Genomic DNA, 19,642 nt, shown 5'->3' with positions numbered 1-19,642 from the left:
TGCTAGCAGTCTCTCAATTTTGTTGATCTTTTAAAAAACCAGCTCCTGGATTCATTGATCTTTTTGAAGGGATTTTTGTGTCTCTATCTCTTTCAGTTCTGCTCTGATCTTGGTTATTTCTTGTCTTCTGCTAGCCTTTGAATTTGTTTGCTCTTGCTTCTCTAGTTCTTTTAATTGTGATGTTAGGGTGTCAATTTTAGATCTTTCCTGCTTTCTCTTGTGGGCATTTAGTGCTATAAATTTCCCTCTACATACTGCTTTGAATGTGTCCCAGAGACTCTGGTACATTGTGTTTTTGTTCTCATTTGTTTCAAAGAACATCTTTATTTCTGCCTTCATTTCGTTATTTACCCAGTAGTCATTCAGGAGCAAGTCGTTCAGTTTCCATGTAGTTGTGCAGTTTTGAGTGAGTTTCTTAATCCTGAGTTCTAATTTGATTGCACTGTGGTCTGTCTGAGAGACAGTTTGTTGTGATTTCTGTTCTTTTGCATTTTCTGAGGAAGACTTTACTTCCAATTATGTGGTCAATTTTAGAATAAGTGTGATGTGGTGCTGAGAAGAATGTATATTCTGTTGATTTGGGGTGGAGAGTTCTGTAGATGTCTATTAGGTCTGCTTGGTGCAGAGCTGAGTTCAAGTCCTGGATATCCTTGTTAACCTTCTGTCTTGTTAATCTGTCTGATATTGACAGTGGGATGTTAAAGTCTCCTATTATTATTGTGTGGGAGTCTAAGTCTCTTTGTAGGACTCTAAGGACTTGCTTTCTGCATCTGGATGCTCGCATATTGGGTGCATATATATTTAGGATAGTTAGCTCTTCTCATTGAATTGATCCCATTACCATTATGTAATGGCCTTCTTTGTCTCATTTGATCTTTGTTGATTTAAAGTATGTTTTATCAGAGAGTAGGATTGCAACCCCTGCTTTTTTTTTTTTGCTTTCCATTTGCTTGGTAGATCTTCCTCCATCCCTTTATTTTGAGCCTCTGTGCGTCTTTGCACATGAGATGGGTCTCCTGAATACAGCACACTGATGGGTCTTGACTCTATCTAATTTGCCAGTCTGTGTCTTTTAATTGGAGCATTTAGCCCATTTGCATTTAAGGGTAATATTGTTATGTGTGAATTTGATCCTGTCATTATGATGTTCGCTTGTTGTTTTGCCCATTAATTGATGCAGTTTCTTGATAGCATTGATGGTCTTTATAATTTGGCATTGTTTTGCAGTGGTTGGTACCAGTTGTTTCTTTCTATGTTTAGTGCTTCCTTCAAGAACTCTTGTAAGGCAGGCCTGGTGGTGACAAAATCTCTCAGCATTTGCTTGTCTGTAAAGGATTTCATTTGTCCTTAACTTATGAAGCTTAGTTTGGCTGGATATGAAATTCAGGGTTGAAAATGTTCTTTAAGAAAGTTGAATATTGGCCCCCACTCTTTTCTGGCTTGTAGGGTTTCTGCCGAAAGAACCACTGTTAGTCTGATGGGCTTCCCTTTGTGGGTAACTCTACCTTTCTCTGGCTGCCCTTAACATTTTTTCCTTCATTTCAGCCGTGGTGAATCTGACAATTACATGTCTTGGGGTTGCTCTTCTCAAGGAGTATCTTTGTGGCATTCCCTGTATTTCCTGAATTTGAATGTTGGCCTGCCTTGCTAGGTTGGGGAAGTTCTCCTGGATAATATCCTGAAGAGTGTTTTTCAACTTGGTTCCATTCTCCCTATCACTTTCAGGTACACCAATCAAACATAGATTTGGTCTTTTCACATAGTCCCATATTTCTTGGAGGCTTTGTTCATTTCTTTTTACTCTTTTTTCTCTAACCATGTCTTCTTGCTTTATTTCATTAATTAATTTGGTCTTCAATCACTGATACCCTTTCTTCCACTTGATCGAATCGGCTATTGAAGTTTATGCATGTGTCACGAAGTTCCCATGCCATGGTTTTCAGCTCCAGCAGGTCATTTAAGGTCTTCTCTACACTGTTTATTCTAGTTAGCCATTCATCTAACCTTTTTTCAAGGTTTTTAGCTTCCTTGTGATGGGTTCGAACATGCTCCTTTAGCTTGGAGAAGTTTGTTATTACCGACCTTCTGAAGTCTACTTCTGTCAGCTCGTTAAAGTCATTCTTCATCCAGCTTTGTTCAGTTGCTGGTGACGAGCTGCGATCCTTTGGAGAAGAGGCACTCTGATTTTTAGAATTTTCAGCTTTTCTGCTCTGGTTTCTCCCCATCTTTTTGGTTTTATCTACCTTTGGTCTTTGATGTTGGTGACCTACAGATGGGGTTTGGTGTAGACGTCCTTTTTGTTGATGTTGATGCTATTCCTTTCTGTTTGTTAGTTTTCCTTCTAATAGGTCCCTCAGCTGTAGGTCTGTTGGAGTTTGCTGGAGGTCCACTCCAGACCCTATTTGCCTGGGTATCACCAGCGGAGGCTGCAGAACAGCAAATATTGCAGAACAGCAAGTATTGCTGCCTGATCCTTCCTCCGCAAGCTTCCCCAGAGGGGCACCCACCTATACGAGGTGTCCGTTGGCCCTTAATGGGAGGTGTCTCCCAGTTAGGCTACACGGAGGTCAGGGAGCCACTTGAAGAGGCAGTCTGTCCATTCTCAGAGCTCAAACGCCGTGTTGGGAGAACCACTGCACTCTTCATAGCTGTCAGACGGGACTTTGAACTCTGCAGAAGTTGTCTGCTGCCTTTTGTTCAGCTAAGCCCTGCCCACTGAGGCAGAGTCTGGAGGCAGTAGGCCTTGCTGAGCTGCGGTGGGCTCTGCCCAGTTCGAGCTTCCCAGCCACTTTGTTTACCTACTCAAGCCTCAGCAATGGCTGACGCCCCTGCCCCAGCCAGGCTGCCACCTTGCAGTTTGATCTCAGACTGCTGCGTTAGCAGTGAACAAGGCTCCATGGGCGTGGGACCTGCCAAGCCAGGCACGGGAGAGTATCTCCTTGTTTGTTGGTTGCTAAGACCTTGGGAAAAGCACAGTATTTGGGCGAAAGTGTCCCATTTTTCCAGGTACAGTCTGTCACAGCTTCTTTTGGCTAGGAAATGGAAATCCCCTGACCCCTTGGCTTCCTGGTTGAGGTGAAACCCCACCCTGCTTCAGCTCACCCTCCGTGGGCTGCACCCACTGTCCAACCAGTCCCAGTGAGATGAACCATGTATACCTCAGTTTGAAATGCGGATATCACCCGTCTTCTGCGACCATCACGCTGGGAGCTGCAGACCAGAGCTGTTCCTATTTGGCCATCCTGTATTTTATTTTATTTTATTTTATTTTTTGAGACAGGGTCTCGCTCTGTCACCCAGCTGGAGTGTAGTGTTGCAGTCATGGCTCACTGCAACCTCAACCTTCTGGGTTTAACCGATCCTTCCACCTCAGTGCTCCCGGTAGCTGGGACCATAGGTTTGCACCACCATGCCTGGCTCATTTTTTTTTTTTTTTTTTTAGAGATGGGGTTTTGTCATTTTGCCCAGTTTGGTCTCAAAGTCTTGGACTCAAGTGATCCTTCTGCCTCAGCCTCCCAAAGTGCTGGGATTATAGGCATGAGCCACTGTGCCTGGCCCTAGTTCCATGGTTTTAAATTCCACCTACATACTGATAACTCAGATTCTATCTCTAACCTGACCTCGTTCATAAACTCCAGGTTGGTCTCTCTTTGGACATCTAAAAGGGATCTCAGACTTAACACAGCCAAGTGGGTCTCTTGATGTCCAGCTCTTCCCTCTTTCTCTACATTGCACGACTGGAGCCATCTCATGCTTCAGCTTTTAGCTGACATGTATCTCCCCAGAGAAGCCTTGTCTGCCCACCCCACCCTATCCCTGTCCATTATCTGTTACATCATCCTATTTTATTTTTTGCAGAGCAGTTGTCAGTCATTCTGTTTTCTTTGGTTGTGTGTGTGTACATATATATATGTACATGTATGTATTCTGTTTATGTCCCCTAGAAAAGTTTCTTGAGGGCAGAGACTTTGCCTTTGTTCACTGTTTTATCTCCTTTTCTTAGAATGGTGGCCAGAACATAGAGGTTAGTCAGTAACTATTTAACTCTGTTATCTTCTGCCAGAGTTGTAGATTCAAATTCTCACCTGTTTTTAGAAGATTTCTAAACCTTCTTAGCCTTGACTTCCTTAGTGCTAATGTTGCAGCTTTTGTAGTTCAGCAAGCGGGAGGAAATGGCACAATGTCTTTTTCTCCCCCGTTGCTCAGTGAGCGAGAGGGAGGGTTGCAGTGTAAGGATTCTTTTGGTGCTGCTTCACCAGCCAGAAATCTCTGTGGCTGCTGTGTCCTCTGCCTGGGGCCTCATTCCACCAAGCTCACTCCGCCCACTCAGCCTGGCAGGCTGTGCTTGGCTTGTGCCTTGGCCTGGATCCTGTGCCCACTGAGGGATCTGCACTCAGCCCGTGGCTCCACTGGGTGTGTTGCCAGCAGCTTCTGCATTGGGTGTTGTCATCTAGATGAGGGGAATGTGGGTGGTGCCCAAAAACTCAGAGATGTCAGCAATGGCAGAGTCCCAAGGTGTGTTACAACTTTCACCCGGGGAGTCCCAAGATCTGACCTCCCAAGAAATGTTGCAGCTTTCTCTTGTTCCTGCCACCTGTAGCTTGGCGAACAGGGGCATGTTACAGCTCATTCGGTCCCACCACCCGCAGCTCAGTGAATGGGTGTTTGTTACAGGTTGGCCTATTCTGGGTTCTTGTCCCGTGACCAAGAGGAGTAAGAGGAATAAGGTACATGGACACTGGAGAGTGAGTAGGGTAGAGAAGAATTTCATTGAGGGACAGAAGGAAAGCTATCAGTGGAGAGCGGGCCCAAGAGTGATTAGCCCTCTGTGTGAGAGGGGACCCAAAAGAGGTTTGCCATCTGTGGGGTTGAGTCTGGGATTTTTATGGTCTCAGAATGGGGGAGTGCGTGCTGATTGGTTCACGGGTGGGCTTGGAAAAAGCACCATTTGATTGCCTAAAAGGCGTCGAGGAAGTTCTCACTCTGGTTGTGGACTCCACCTAGAACTGGCAGCTTAGTTTTCAGGCTTTAAACTGCCTTTGGCATGAAGGTTGGGTTTCACAGGGACCCATCCCTGTCTGCCTAGGAATTTGTCTGTCTCCAGTTGCTGTCACTAAGCCACACATTGCACTCTCTTGGATTTGTTAAAAGGTCTTTCGGTTGTCTCAATCTCATATTGAGATTGAGATTGTTGACTCTATCTTCTTCCCCAAAGCCTTTTTTCCTCCCCACACCTTTAAAAATTTTTCATAAATATTTCTATTTACCCTGTGGTTCACCTCCTTTCTACCCTCTTTTCCAATATGCTATTACTTGTTCTTACCTTCTTCATAGTTCCTGTGTCTTTCTCCTTTATCCAGCCATTATCTTGCTTCAGGCCCATTTTGCAAGCTCTTATCTGTCTCCACTCTGTCTAGGTGATGGTTTTTGGCTCCATAGCTTTAAATACCATCCACATTCAGATCATTCCTGAGAGTCTGTCTTCATCCTGACCACACTCTTGAACTCCAGTTTGGTTGTGGGCTTCTACGATAACATACTGTCTGATTTTTATCTTACTTTTTGGCTAGACATTCTCAATCTCATTTTCTGGATCTTCATTCTCTACTAGACTCTATATTGCAGTGTCTAGGATTTTGTCCTTGACTCTCCTCTGTGTATCTTCCCAGCTTCCAGCTTTGGTCTGCTACCCTGATGCTCATCTTTGTCAAATACAATCAAGTCATGCACTGCTTTGCTTAAAGTTCCTCAGAGGCTCCCTGCTACCTCTGAAGTCCAAGTTCTTTATCGTGGGCAAAGGCATTAAGAATGAGCCCCCTGTGTGTTTCCATTTCTGCCTCTCCTCTAAAGGATCTAGAAGACCGTTATCTCTCCTTGTGGCCCCTCAACACTGAAGGCTGGGCTTTTGCTCTTGCTATTTTGTCGGTGCACAGTTTTCTTTTCCCTTCCTTCTTACCTCCCCTGTAAACATTTGCTAATTTAAAAAGATGAGTCAGTGGCGCCCTTTTCAGGGAAGTCTTCCATGATACATTCAGGCAAGAGTAAGAAATTCCTTCTCTGTGTTCTTCTAGCAGTTTATTATCTTCATTATAATACTTGGTTCATTTATCCAACAGTTATTTATTGCTTGCTTGCTATATTCTGGAAACCATTCTAGGTGTTGGGATTAGAACAGTAAACAAGACAGATAAGGTCCTCATTTTCAAGGAGTCTACATCAGAGAGCGGAGGAAAGAGAAAAAAACAAGTAAACAGGCCAGGCGCAGTGGCTCACGCTTGTAATCCCAGCACTTTGGGAGGCCGAGGTGGGCGGATCACGAGGTCAGCAGATCGAGACCACGGTGAAACCCCGTCTCTACTAAAAATACAAAAAATTAGCCGGGCATGGTGGTGGGCGCCTGTAGTCCCAGCTACTCGGAGAGGCTGAGGCAGGAGAATGGCATGAACCCGGGAGGCGGAGCTTGCAGTGAGCCGAGATTGCGCCACTGCACTCCAGCCTGGGCGACAGAGCGAGACTCCGTCTCAAAAAACAAACAAACAAAAAAAACCAAGTAAACAAACTATATTATTTTAGATAGTGATTAATGGTACTAAGATAAAATAAAACCAGACAGTGTGGTAATATGATGGAGTGTGTGTGGTGTGGGGAGGGGGAGTGGTTGTGACACTTGAGAGTGAGTGAGGTCCAGTTTGAGTTGAGACTTGAAAGATTAGAAGGAGCCAGCCATACAGAGATCTGTGAGAGGTACATTCTAGGCAAAAGGAACAGTTAAGTGCAAAGGCCTTGGAGCTGGTGTGAGCTTGGCATGTTTAAGGAGCACATGCAGCCTAGTGAGCCAGGAGCATAATGAGCAGGGGAAGGAAGCAGTGCTGTCTGACATAAGACCCGAGAGGTAGACGGGGCCAGATCGTGTAGGGCCTTATAGGTAAGATTTGTCAATTTTAAGTACAGCAGGAAGCCATTGGAAGAGTTTTATGTGAGGGAGTGACATGGAACTGATTCATGTCAAGAATTATTACTTTGGTTTATAATGAGGAGAATTCTAGGACAAGATTAACAGCAGAGACCAATTAGGAGTTGTTACTTACTGCAAATGACCACCGTTACCTACTGCAAACGAAAAATATTGGTACCTTGGATTACTGTGGTATTTGTAGTATCCATGGAGAGAAGTGGAGTGATGTGGGATGTATTTTGAATGAGAAGACTTGCTGATGGGTTGAATGTGTTGGGCTTAGGAAAAGATGGAATCAGGAAAAGGACCCCTTGGTTTTTCTTGGGTAACTTTGTGGATGGTGGTGCCATTTACCTACTGTGGATGACTAGTGGTGGTGGTGATGGTGATGATGAGGAAGTTCTATGGAGGAGGAATCAAAAGTTATTTTAAGTTGGATATGCTTCTTAAGACGTGAAAGTATGGATGACCAGGAGGAAGTTGGATATATGGTTAATGGTACTAAGATAAAATAAAACCAGACAGTGTGGTAATATGATGAAGTGTGTGTGGTGTGGGGAGGGGGAATGGTTGTGACACTTGAGAGTGAGTGAGGTCCAGTTTGAGTTGAGACTTGAAAGATTAGAAGGAGCTAGCCATACAGAGATCTGTAAGAGGTACGTTCTAGGCAAAAGGAACAGTTAAGTGAAGGTCAAGGATGGAGATTGATGATTTGGGGAGTCACCAACTTACTCATGGTATTTGAAAGCTATAGGTCTGGATAAAATAACCTAGAGTGAGAGAATAGAAGAGGGCCAAGGGTGGGTCCTTGGACATTGTAGAGTTTAGAGGTCTGATAGAGGAGGAGAGGTGGGGAGGGAAGAAGGAGTATAGATGATAGAAAGAGGAATGTTTCAAGAAGGAAATGAACTGTGTCATGCTACTTTGAGTTCCAGTAAGATGGAGGCACATATGTGACCACTGGATTTGACTCCGGAGTTCACTGTGACCGTGGTAAAAGCACCTTTAGGGTATTGAAGTGAGGAGAAGATGGATCTTAGTTCATTACTCTATTTAGCTGCTTATGTATCTGTCTCCTCTTCTATGTGCTAGTCCTTAGTTTATTTCTAGGGCTTAGCATATAAATAGATGGTGAATAAATGTTTGCCTGCAGGTTTGAGTTTTACAATGCAGTTTAAAGAATAACATACTGTTTTACCCTTATTTAGAATGCTTTTGTACTATTGACCCTTGCCACTAGTTTGTGTCAGTTCAAGGAATATAATCATGTGACTAATAAAACGTGATGAGAAAGGCAAGTTCATGTTAGTAGAGGTTCTTAGTGCATCTCGAAGCCATCATGCTGTAGTGGGAAGGGCCGTTCTTTGATTTGGAAGGCCTGTCTCAGGCTTTGGCTGTGCTATTTAGCCCTTGAGAAGGGAGCTGGGGGCAAGTTCCTTACAGTCTCTGGATCGCAGTTCCTTGGCTGTCATAAATGGACAATAGTAACAAATTCCTCTTACAAGATTTTTGTGAGCAGCAAATGAATAAATGCAATGAACATCCTTTGTAAGTAAAAAGATACTCTGTAAGTGCAATTTTTAAAGAATAATTGGTTTATCCATTTCATTACTAACTTATAAAGTACATTAGATCAGAGTGTCATGAAATTCATATTTAACTGTGGCATATAAATGGCAAGAAGTTCGGTGAGGACATAAGTCACTGGAAAATGTGATACTTCTTTTTTTTTTTTTTTTTTTTTTTGAGACAGAGTCTAACTTTGTCACCCAGGCTGGAGTGCAGTGGCGTGATTTCAGCTCACTGCAACCTTCACCTCCCGGGTTCAAGTGGTTGTCCTGCCTCAGCCTCCCGAGTAGCTGGCATTACAGGTGTGCACCACCACACTTAGCTAATTTTTGTATTTTTAGTAGAGATGGGGTTTCACCATGTTGGTCAGGTCTTGAAGTCCTGACCTCAGGTGATCCACCCTCCTTGGCCTCCCAAAGTGCTGAGATTACAGGCGTGAGCCACCACACCCAACCAATGTGATACTTTTTAAGAAACATATAGGAAATTAATTTCCTTTGGCTGTGTTCTCTTGTCTTTCCCAGATAAATTTAATTGTTCTGTTAGAGCCAAAGAGTAGGCTCTTTTACTTCAAGATCTAGCAATCAAATCTAGCACTATAGTAGTCTGTTTACCCCCAGGGTTGTGTATGTATGAAGAAATAAAATGTAGTTAGTATTACTTGTGTATTTTTCTTTTTTTTTTAAAAGTGATTAAGTAAATACATTGATTAACTCAGTTTGACACACTTTCTCATGGTGATTAGTTTTCTTTTTTTTTTTTAATCCATAGGAGATATCAAGATCCCTAGTAGATGCCTAAAACCGTGATATTTCTGAACCCTTCTATATGCGTTTTTTTTTCCTGTACATACATAACCTATGATAAAGTTTAATTTATAAATTGGGCCAGTAAGAGAATAATAACAATAATTAATTAGAAAAAAGAACAATTATAAAAATATACTGTCATGGAAATTATGTGAATGTGGTCTCTCTCTCAAAATATCTTAATATTTTTGGACCACAGTTGACCATGGCTAACTGAAATTGCTGAAACTGCAGATAAGGGGGGACTGCTGTACTCATTTTGTTTTTATTTCTAGGGTAAAAATCATGGTAAGAAACTCCGAAATTACTATGCAGCAAATAGCTGTCCTCCTCCTGCTAGAATGAGCAATGTGGTCGAGCCTGCAGCTACTCCAGTTGTTCCAGTCCCTCCGCAGGTGAGACATGTGTGTCAGGGTGAAGCAGCATTAGGGTGGAAAGCTGTAGTATGCACAAATGGTTATGGATGACATTTGTCGTCCATGTGTCCATTAGGGTACAGTTGGGAAAATAATCCTGAAAGATGCTGCTTGGTACTTTTAACTCCTTGAACTACAGTGCTGGATTTAATGCAGGCTATTGTTATATGAGTCTTTATACATTTCTTAAAATTCTGGGCTAAATGGGCTGGGTGAGGTCGCTCACGCCTGTAATCCCAGCACTTTGGGAGGCTGAGACGGGCGAATCATGAGGTCAAGAGATTGAGACCATCCTGGCTAACACGGTGAAACCCTGTCCCAATTAAAAATACAGAAAATTAGCCAGGTGTGGTGGCAGGCACCTGTAGTCCCAGCTACTCGGGAGGCTGAGGCAGGAGAATGGCGTGAACCCAGGAGGCGGAGCTTGCAGTGAGACGAAATTGCACCACCGCACTCCAGTCTGGGCAACAGTGTGAGACTCTGTCTCAAAAAAAAAAAAAAAAAAAATTCTGGGCTAAATGATCCTGAATGTCTAAGCTAACCCCAAAATGAAAAGAGAGATTTTCAAACATGTGTTCCTTTATTACAGTTCATCCCATTTATTTCAGATTTTGTCTTCCAGTTGCAAAATTAGGTGTTTGAGATTGTTTATTACTTACCTCTATTCAGAGAGCCTGTGTAAACATGTTTTGGACCTTGCTATTATGAAACAGACTTGAAAACCAAGTTCTTTTGCACTTTGGGAGATAGAACAGGTGATTTAGGCAAGATATTCCCGTACCTTAGTAGCCTCTGAAACATGGAGTCTACTCTTAATCTGTCTTTGAAGTGTTAGATGTCCATAAAACAATACAGTGGTCATAAATAATAATAGTTATAATTGAGTACATATCGTGCCAGGCACTGTGTTGAGCATGTTTCATACGTTGTTTCGGTCAGGGCTGGGACTACGATGAGGTGATGGATGCACTAAACTTGGGCATCAAATTTAAGAAGGAGCCAAAAAACTCAGTAATAAAGATAGATATTTAATACAATATTTTAGAAATGTAAAATTGATGTAAAATAGTGGTGAACAAAACATTAAAAACTTAAAATAAGTATTACTGATTTTCCTTTTGCCCCAGGCTGCAATATGACTTGGCATGGCACTGTTGTTACTGATTCTGAATGTAAAATTTTGGCATTTTATTCATCCTTAATTTTTTGCATTAAATTTAATTTTTTAAGCTGGGTGTGGTGGCGTGTGCCTGTAGTCTCAGCTACTTGGGAGGCTGAGGCCCAAGAATTACTTGAACCCGGGAGGTGGAGGTTGCAGTGAGCCAAGATTGTGCCACTGCATTCCAGTCTGGGTGACAGAGTGAGACTATCTCAAAAAAAAAAAAAAGAAAATTTAATTAAAAAAATTCCATTAAAGTATTATTAATCTTGATTACTGAGTTTTTTTTAATGCTCCATTAAATTCTGAGCCCAAGGCAAGTGTCTCACTTGCTTCATTTTAGTCCCAGGCCCTGACCTCATTTAATGCTTGCAACAACTTAGAGGTATTGACCATATTACTCAAATTGGTTTCCATAGGTCAGCAGTTTCAGCCTCACTGGAAGTTTATTAGAAGCTTAGATGAGCTAAGTAACTTTCTATGGTGTTACATGTTTTGTAAAGTGGTGGAGCAAGAATTTCTTTTTTTTTTTTCTTTTTTTTCTTTTTTTGAGATGGAGTTTTGCTCTTGTTGCCCAGGCTGGAGTGCAGTGGTGCGATCTCGGCTCACTGCAACCTCCGCCTCCTGGATTCAAGCAATTCTCTTGCCTCAGCCTCCTGAGTAGCTGGGATTACAGGTGCCTGCCACCACACCCCGCAAATTTTTGTTATTTTAATAGAGACGGTTTTGTCATGTTGGCCAGGCTGGTCTCAAACTCCTGACTTCAGGTGATTCACCTACCTCGGCCTCCCAAAGTGCTGGGACTACAGGCATGAGCCACCGTGCCCGGCCCAAGAATTTCTTTTGATCTTAGTCCTTTGCTTCTAACCAGCTTGTATCATTTTACTTTTCTGAGTGTTAGTTTTTAGTATTTAAAAGTGTGGGTAGCAATTCTGACTGTTCTTCCTTCTCATGGATTTGTGGGGAAAATGAGATATATAAAAAACCAAATCAGAGAAGAAGAAGATACCCAGAGAGATCTTCAAGCTGCATAGTTTTCCTGTCACTGGTTTCTGAAGGCTGCTCTAGAATAGCTGCCCCCAGTGGGGCTCCTCCCTCCTGGGCAGGCAGCCTAAGCCTTTCTTCAGAGCATACCCCAGAAAAAACTTCCCTTCCAAGTGAAATGATGCTATTTTCTGCAACTGTTACTGATATATATGGTTTCCAGAATCTTTATCATGTACTATATTATTCTCTTCTGGCCAAAACCTAGTGTGTCATTTTTTTTGTTAACCTAATATTTACTGAGTGCCTACTATGTTCTGGGCACTGTTAGGCTCTCTTTAACATGTTATTCCACAAACTGAATACAATTATCTGGATTTGCTACTCATTTTTAATTTTTTCCTGATTATATCTGTAGCTAGTTTGTAGATTCTTTGTGGACAGGGGCTCTTTTTAAAAAAAATATATGATTATCCCTTCTGGACTAGACAGCAACCCTAATAAAGAGTTAACAGTCACTAAATGCTTGTTGATGGATTCTGCAGACTTTACTCATTCCTGTAATGTGATTTTAGGCCTTACCTATTTTACCCATGACTTACTGTCCTAAGTCTAAGGTTTTTAAACTCTTTTAAAAAATGTCTTAAGTGGCGACAGCAACTAGCCATTTACTAATTTGGTACCTAAGTGATTATAATGCAAAACCATGATTAAGTATCTCCCAGCCTTTTTGTTTTCCTGGAATGAATTATTTTCTTGATGAAGCTTAATGCTTGTGGTCATGCCATATCCTTTGGTTGTTTTTCAGCTCTTAGAAAGACCTTTGAGGAGAAGGAGGAAGCTCCGTATTTTTTTTAACCTTGTTTCTTCTTGTGTCTTTGGTGTCAGATGGGCTCCTTTAAGCCAGGAGGCCGAGTGATCCTGGCCACAGAGAATGATTACTGTAAGCTCTGTGATGCCTCCTTCAGTTCCCCAGCTGTGGCTCAGGCTCACTATCAAGGGAAGAATCATGCCAAGAGGCTGCGGCTGGCGGAAGCTCAGAGTAACTCATTCTCGTAGGTATTGCCATTTTCTCTGAGGCCAAAGTGTTATGTGAGATTGACTGTCTTTAAAGAAAAAGAGTAGAAAGGGATTCTTGTTTAGAAGACTCACTCTTTTTTAAACTTCTTTTCTCCAGGGAATCCTCAGAGCTGGGTCAACGGCGGGCCAGGAAAGAAGGGAATGAGTTTAAGATGATGCCTAACAGGAGAAATATGTATACAGTACAGAATAATTCAGGTATCTTGTCTGTTTCCACATACCTTGGGTACATTCTGTACATGGTCTCCTTTGTTTTTATTTCTTTTAGTGATAATAGATAGCCCTGAGAATTTGGAGTTAGTCAGTGTTTTATTGAATTAGTCTAGTGGTGGCGTTTCAGGCTGGTGTGTATTTCAGGTCTCATTTATTTACTTTATTATTGTAAATAATAAATATTTATTTTGGTTTTACACTATAGTCTGTGTTTTAGGATCTCTTATCATTGTCCCTTTATGTTTGTTTATATTTGCCAGCTGAGAAATGTAAAAGACATGATAAAAATGTGCTACTTGGTTTAAAGTTGTACCATGTTAAAAAAAAAAAAGATTCTAAAGCAGTGTTTTTTAACCAGGCTAGTGAAACAGAATCACCCAAGGAGTCTTTACAAAATACCTGAACCATGACTTAGAGATTTTCAATGAGTAAATTTGGAGCAGGACCCAGACATATGCGCGTTTTGAAAATGCTTGCTTGATGCTTCTGATATACATATTTAGTTCACAAACTCTGATTTATAGGAATAAATTCTGCATTTTCTGCTTGTCTTCAGTAGGGAGAGTGGGCTGAGTAGTCCCTCACCCTCCCCTCTACTTCAGCCTCTGATTCATGCACATGCCAGCAGAAGTCATTTACTTGAACAGTGAAACAAATAGAAAACAGAGCTAACTGAAAAGCCAGAGAAGCCGACTAAGAAAAGGACATATAGAAAGCACAATTCAGGCCAGGTGCCCGTGGCTCGTGCCTGTAATCCCAGCACTTTGGGAGGCTGAGGTAGGTGGATCACCTGAGGTCAGGAGTTCGAGACCAGCCTGGCCAACATGATGAAACTCCGTGTCTACTGAAAATACAAAATTAGCTGGGCATGGTGGCATGCACCTGTAATCCCAGCTACTTGGGAGGCTGAGGCAGGAGAATCGCTTGAACCTGGGAGGTGGAGGCTACAATGAGCTGAGATTACACCACTGCACTCCAGTCTGGGTGACAGAGTAAGACTCTGTCTCAAAATAGAAAGGCACAATTCATTATGATTAATAAAAATCTAAACATATATTAGTAATTATAATAAATGTAAAATTACGAAAGTCCAAAAAATGTTAAATTGGATGAAAGAAATCCATCTGAAATGAAAGAAGCTGGGATAGCTGTATTAATATCAGAAAAATAAATTTTAGGATAGATTATGTTCTCTGACCAGAGTACAATGAAATGAGATGTCAACAACAAAAATAGAAAAGCAAACAAATTTTCCATTTGTTTGGGAATTTAAAAACACTTCTAAATAACTGATGGTTCAAAGAAACAATTATACTGGAAATTAAAAATTCTTACAACAAAAAAGTAATGAAAATATATTAACACTTGCAGGATGCAGTGAAAGCAGTATTTTGAGAAAAGTATTACATATATATTATTATAGTGGAAGTGAAAAGCAGAAAGTTAACGAACTAAGGGTCCAGCTTATGAGGTCAGTAATGTAAAAAGAAGAAAATGAAATGATCAGTAATGTCACCAACAGTTTTGCAGATTTCATTCTAGTCTCTTCATATATATGACTTCTTTAAAATAGAAATGGGATCCTAGTTTGGGATATTCATAGTTTACTTAATAGCATAAGAGTTTTCTATAGCATTATTATATTTAGCAACTGCATAGTTTTCCATTGCCTTCATTACCATATTTTCTTTAATCCTATTTTTGAATCTCTCCTTCCCCCTAAATTTTTGCTTTTATAATCACTGCTGAGATAAACATATTGCTATTAAATCTCAGTGTGAAAATTCTTAATATTTTCTTAGGATAATTCTTACAAGTAGAATTTTTGGATTAAAGGGTTAGCATAAGCATAAGACTTCTGATATAATGCTTGGAAATTAAAGTATTTTTAAAAGTGTATTCACTTTTTTAGAGACACAGCCATTTGGAATTTGGGTTTGGCTCTACAGCAATTTTTCTGACAATAGTTGGAGGAATCATTTTATCTTTTTTAGATCGAACCTGTGTAAAATTGTAATTTTAAAAATCCATTAACTTCACATTCACTTAAAGCTAAGAATCTGTGAATTTTATAATTTGAACTTAGAATTACAAATTACAGTGATGATTGGTTAGGTTGTCATTCACTTAATGAATATTTTGAATATGTTATTTTTATCTCTTGCTTTAGCAGGTCCTTACTTCAATCCCCGCTCTCGGCAGAGAATTCCACGTGATCTGGCTATGTGTGTTACTCCAAGTGGCCAGTTTTACTGCTCAATGTGTAATGTTGGAGCTGGCGAAGAGATGGAATTCCGGCAGCATTTAGAGAGCAAGCAACATAAGAGCAAGGTGTCTGAACAGCGGTACAGGAATGAGATGGAGAATCTGGGATATGTATAGTGATTATCATATTACGATAGAGCAGCTTGTCCTGCCTGTTGTTTGCCTTTTGTCAACTTGCCCTGCTTTGTGGTCCTTTTGATATGAGTACATTCCTCTCCTTAATGTTAATACATGTAACCCACAGTGGTACCATGAGATGTCAAAACCTGGGGGCCCCGGGGGCGGGGCGGGGGGAGGCGGGTGTGAAGAACGTGCTTCTTAGGTCATAACGCTTTTGCAGGGTCAATTGTGTTGAGCTGCTCATAGCATGTGACCTACCTACCCCATCAGAAATAACTTTTTATCTTGCTCAAGTTCTGGTCAACTAGTAGCCTGACTGCTTAGAACTTTGACTATTTAAAAGTTTCATTTTCTTTTGCAATTTTAGTTTTATGTACTGTTAAAGAATTGTGTTGAATTCGTTTTAGATCACAGTAAAAATAGGTTGGCAGAGATTTCAGTTTCCCAGGGCTTAACCAGAATGACCACCTCAATGCATTGTCAGTAGAATACATTATTAGAAACTGTTAAGGTCTTTCCTGGGACATTTTTTTTCTGCCATTTTCTTTTGCAATTGTAGTTTTATGTACTGGTAAAGAATTGTATTGAATTCTTTTTAGATCAAAGTAAAAATAGGTCAGCAGGGATTTCAGTTTCCCAGGGCTTAACCAGAACCTCCACCTCAATGCATTGTCAGTAGGATACATTATTAGAAACTGTTAGGGTCTTTCCCAGGACACTTTTTTTTTCTGTATCATGTCTCCCCATCATTGAAATGCAAGTTTTTTTGAATTCAAATACTCCCAATGAGCTTGTATACTTCCAAACAACTAAACTTGATTTCCAGTTGTGGATTTCACACATGTAATTGCTGCCTTCCTCTTCTTTTTTCCCCCCTGGTTGAATCAGCTTGTCTAACAAGCCCATTTTTGTGCCCCAGCTGTGCTGTGGGTTTTCCAGCCTCATATTTGAATATTCAATGAGTTTAAGATGGATATGATTTTAAAAAATATATTTTCCAGCAGATTTTAGGAAACAAAGGTGTGTTTGATTTTCCAATTTAGAGTTACTTCTTCATTGATAGTAACATGCGCTTATATCATGATCTAAACCATAAGTTCAGATTGCTTGATATTTTGTTTTGCCAGACTTTTTTGATAATCTGATTCTTACACTTTACTTACATTTTCCTCTGTCTTGCCAGCCTGGTGGCCATCCTGAAAAATATCACCACCTGCTGTTTTATACACAGAGAGGAATTTTTTAAAAAGCAAATAAAGTTTCACTATCTTTGTTTCCAGTAGAAATATACACGAACTATGGTTTTATTCTTTGTAATTTGGCTTTCTTGAAGATACTAACAAGTATATGATAGATCACTTTGGCATCTGCTAATTATATCAGTATTATTATTTTTGTTTTTTTGCATTTAAAATAAGAAGCTGTATGAACCTAGGAGGTGGAAGTTGCAGTGAGCCAAGATCATGCCACTGCACTCCAGCCTGGGCGACAGAGCAAGACTCCATCTCAAAAAAAAAAAAAAAAAAAAAAAAGCTGTAATGTATATCCAGATTAACTAATGAAGTGCTCTGTGAATATTCATTAACTACATTTTATCTATTTACTATATTTTATATGGGTAAGACCAGTGGTCATCCATATTTCTTTTGAAAGGCCACTTGATCAGGAAATTTGTATTTTAAGCAGTATATTTGCACAATGGTCAGTTCACATTTGATTGCTTGTATTACTAATTAGAGATAAAACTTCTATTTTTTCTTGGGAATTCTTGTAGGCAAATAGATGGGGGAAGGCAAATTACAATCATTCTTTTTCTGTAATACTTTGGGACAATTTTTAAACATCTCAGACCCATGTTTAAAAACGAGTTTTGTGTGATTAACCCTTGTGTGGTATCCAGTTACTGTCTTCTGTTGAAGTGGTGGTTCTTTGAGAAGTAGAATTATTTTGTAACTTTTTTTCTCCCAGAAACAGAAGAATCAAATACTAGTCTGTTAGAATTCTGTCTAGACCTGTGATTCTTAGTATAATAACCCTTTTATTTTATTTTATTTTTTTTGCAGTAATCTATAAAGTAGAGTTGCTTAGTTTTGAGCAATTTAGGGCTTTTCTTATTGGCCAGTAGGTTATTCATTTTGCTGCTAAGTATAATTTTTTGGTTAATTTTAACATTATAGTGCTGGCCACTTGGTTCTATGATTACCTAAAAATCTAGTTTTTTTCCTCTGTAGGTAGATGTGTGTGTATGCACACCCACACACACACACATGCACATATATGTTGCCATAGAGAGGTATTTCAACCCTTATTTCAAATAACAGTAGAAGAAACGAACATGAATTTATATTTTTTAAAAATGGCATTCATCCACTTTGTTTTCCATTGGAAATAGTTTTAAAAGAATGGTTCCCCTTGCTCTCTCCACTTAAGAATTTCATTATATACATAGAAAAAGCAGCAGACTTAAGGGCTTGATGTTTTTTCAGGCCTTGTGTATTCAGGTTTCCAGTTTCCCAGTGCCCTTAATGGATGTTATGAATGCATAAACGCATTTTCTTTTTAAGAAAGAAGTTAGATTTATAGTGTTATTTCTTACTTGCTATATTTCTTTGCACTAAAAAAGAGCTATGTGTTTGTTTTATATGACACTTTAGTACCGTATTGCCTACAATAACTCAATTTGCTCCTTAATTTCCAAACTCTGGGAAGTTGATAAATAACTTCCATGATCACTTGTAAAAGTTACATGCACATCTGAAAAAAAAATCACAAATCTCTAAGACAGTAGGTTGTGTTTTGAGCTTGTTACCTTGCAGTATTCTTCTCTGTTCCATAGGTGAAAACAAAGGGTGACAGAGGTTATCAGGCAGGAAATGCCTAAAGAGATACATCTCTGCATGGTACAATTTCTCATATTCATGTATTCCATAGACAGTGTTTTTTCTCTGTTTAAGCAGACTGTTGTTTCTTCTGAGTCAGTGATTTGTGATCTTCGCTGGTTTCATTTTGTGAAGCTCAGTCTGTCTCTGTAACACACTTTAGGATTTGCACCTTGTGCTCCGCAGGAATTACGTTAGTATCTTTTTCTATGCTGTCTTCAAGGATGGACAGAGGCCTCAACAACAACAACAAAAATTAGAAAAAAAACATACTTAGATTTCAGTAATCATCCATAGGAACTCATAGCATCAGTCTCTTTTCTCTGTGAATAATATCTTTGTGTAAGTTGTCATAAAAAATCAATGTTAGAAGATGACAATTAGAATTCTTAGGTATTGAGGGTAAGAAGTTGTAAAGAAAGAAAATTCATGTTTCAATTAAAAGATTGGATTGCATATACCTTTGAAGTGGTTTTGTAAAAAAAAGTTCAGTTACCAAACTGAGTGTGCCCTGTAATCCTTTTGAGTACACTGAAGATGCTTTGAAAATACTTTGTTGGTCTTGACTTTGTACATCACGTCCTGCAACTTGTAAATATGTGCATGTTGTTTATGTTTGTCTGCCTGTCTCTTATTGTACTAAATTCTGCAAGGTGAGTAATTTTTTTTTTTTTTTTTTTTTTTTTGAGACGGAGTCTCGCTCTGTCGCCCAGGCTGGAGTGCAGTGGCGCAATTTCGGCTCACTGCAAGCTCCACCTCCCGGGTTCACGCCATTCTCCTGCCTCAGCCTCTCTGAGTAGCTGGGACTACAGGCGCCCGCCACCACGCCCGGCTAATTTTTTGTATTTTTAGTAGAGACGGGGTTTCACCGTGGTCTCGATCTCCTGACCTCGTGATCCGCCCGCCTCGGCCTCCCAATTTTTTTATACTATTTATTTGGGAAAAGTTCCTCCTCCAACTCTTCCTCACTATTCACCTTTTAATTAGTTGGTAAACTTAGAAAACCAGTTAGGATTTTTGAAGCCCTGAGTTTAAAAGAAGAATCATGGCTATTTGACATCATCCTTACATTCCCCTGACTTAAAAAGCTAACAAGAAGCATGAGATCTTCCACCTCGTTTTAGAAAGCTTTCCTACAGAACTATATGCTTGCTTATAGCTGCCTATCTACGGTTTGAACAGGGAGAAGGGGA

The 19,642-nt window shown here is 40.2% G+C and overlaps 1 protein-coding gene across 2 annotated transcripts in view; it reads left to right on the top strand.

Moving 5' to 3' along the window:
* ZMAT3 (zinc finger matrin-type 3) overlaps positions 1 to 19,124 on the top strand; it is a 47,638-nt gene extending 28,514 nt beyond the window's left edge. The window contains exons 3-6 of one of the 2 annotated variants that reach the window (XM_032174031.2): positions 9,609 to 9,728; positions 12,781 to 12,947; positions 13,070 to 13,170; positions 15,356 to 19,124. In XM_032174031.2, coding sequence (XP_032029922.1) covers positions 9,609 to 9,728; positions 12,781 to 12,947; positions 13,070 to 13,170; positions 15,356 to 15,567 — 600 coding nt within the window. In that variant the 3' untranslated portion in view covers positions 15,568 to 19,124. The remainder of the gene's footprint in view (positions 1 to 9,608; positions 9,729 to 12,780; positions 12,948 to 13,069; positions 13,171 to 15,355) is intronic. The other variant, XM_032174033.2, reaches the window with a different exon arrangement.
* Positions 19,125 to 19,642: the final 518 nt, after the last annotated feature.

Source organism: Hylobates moloch, unplaced genomic scaffold (assembly GCF_009828535.3).
Source record: "Hylobates moloch isolate HMO894 unplaced genomic scaffold, HMol_V3 SCAFFOLD_13, whole genome shotgun sequence".
NCBI classification, from domain to species: domain Eukaryota; kingdom Metazoa; phylum Chordata; class Mammalia; order Primates; family Hylobatidae; genus Hylobates; species Hylobates moloch.
Note: the sequence above shows the minus strand (reverse complement) of the source record. Positions and strands in the feature narration are given on the sequence as shown.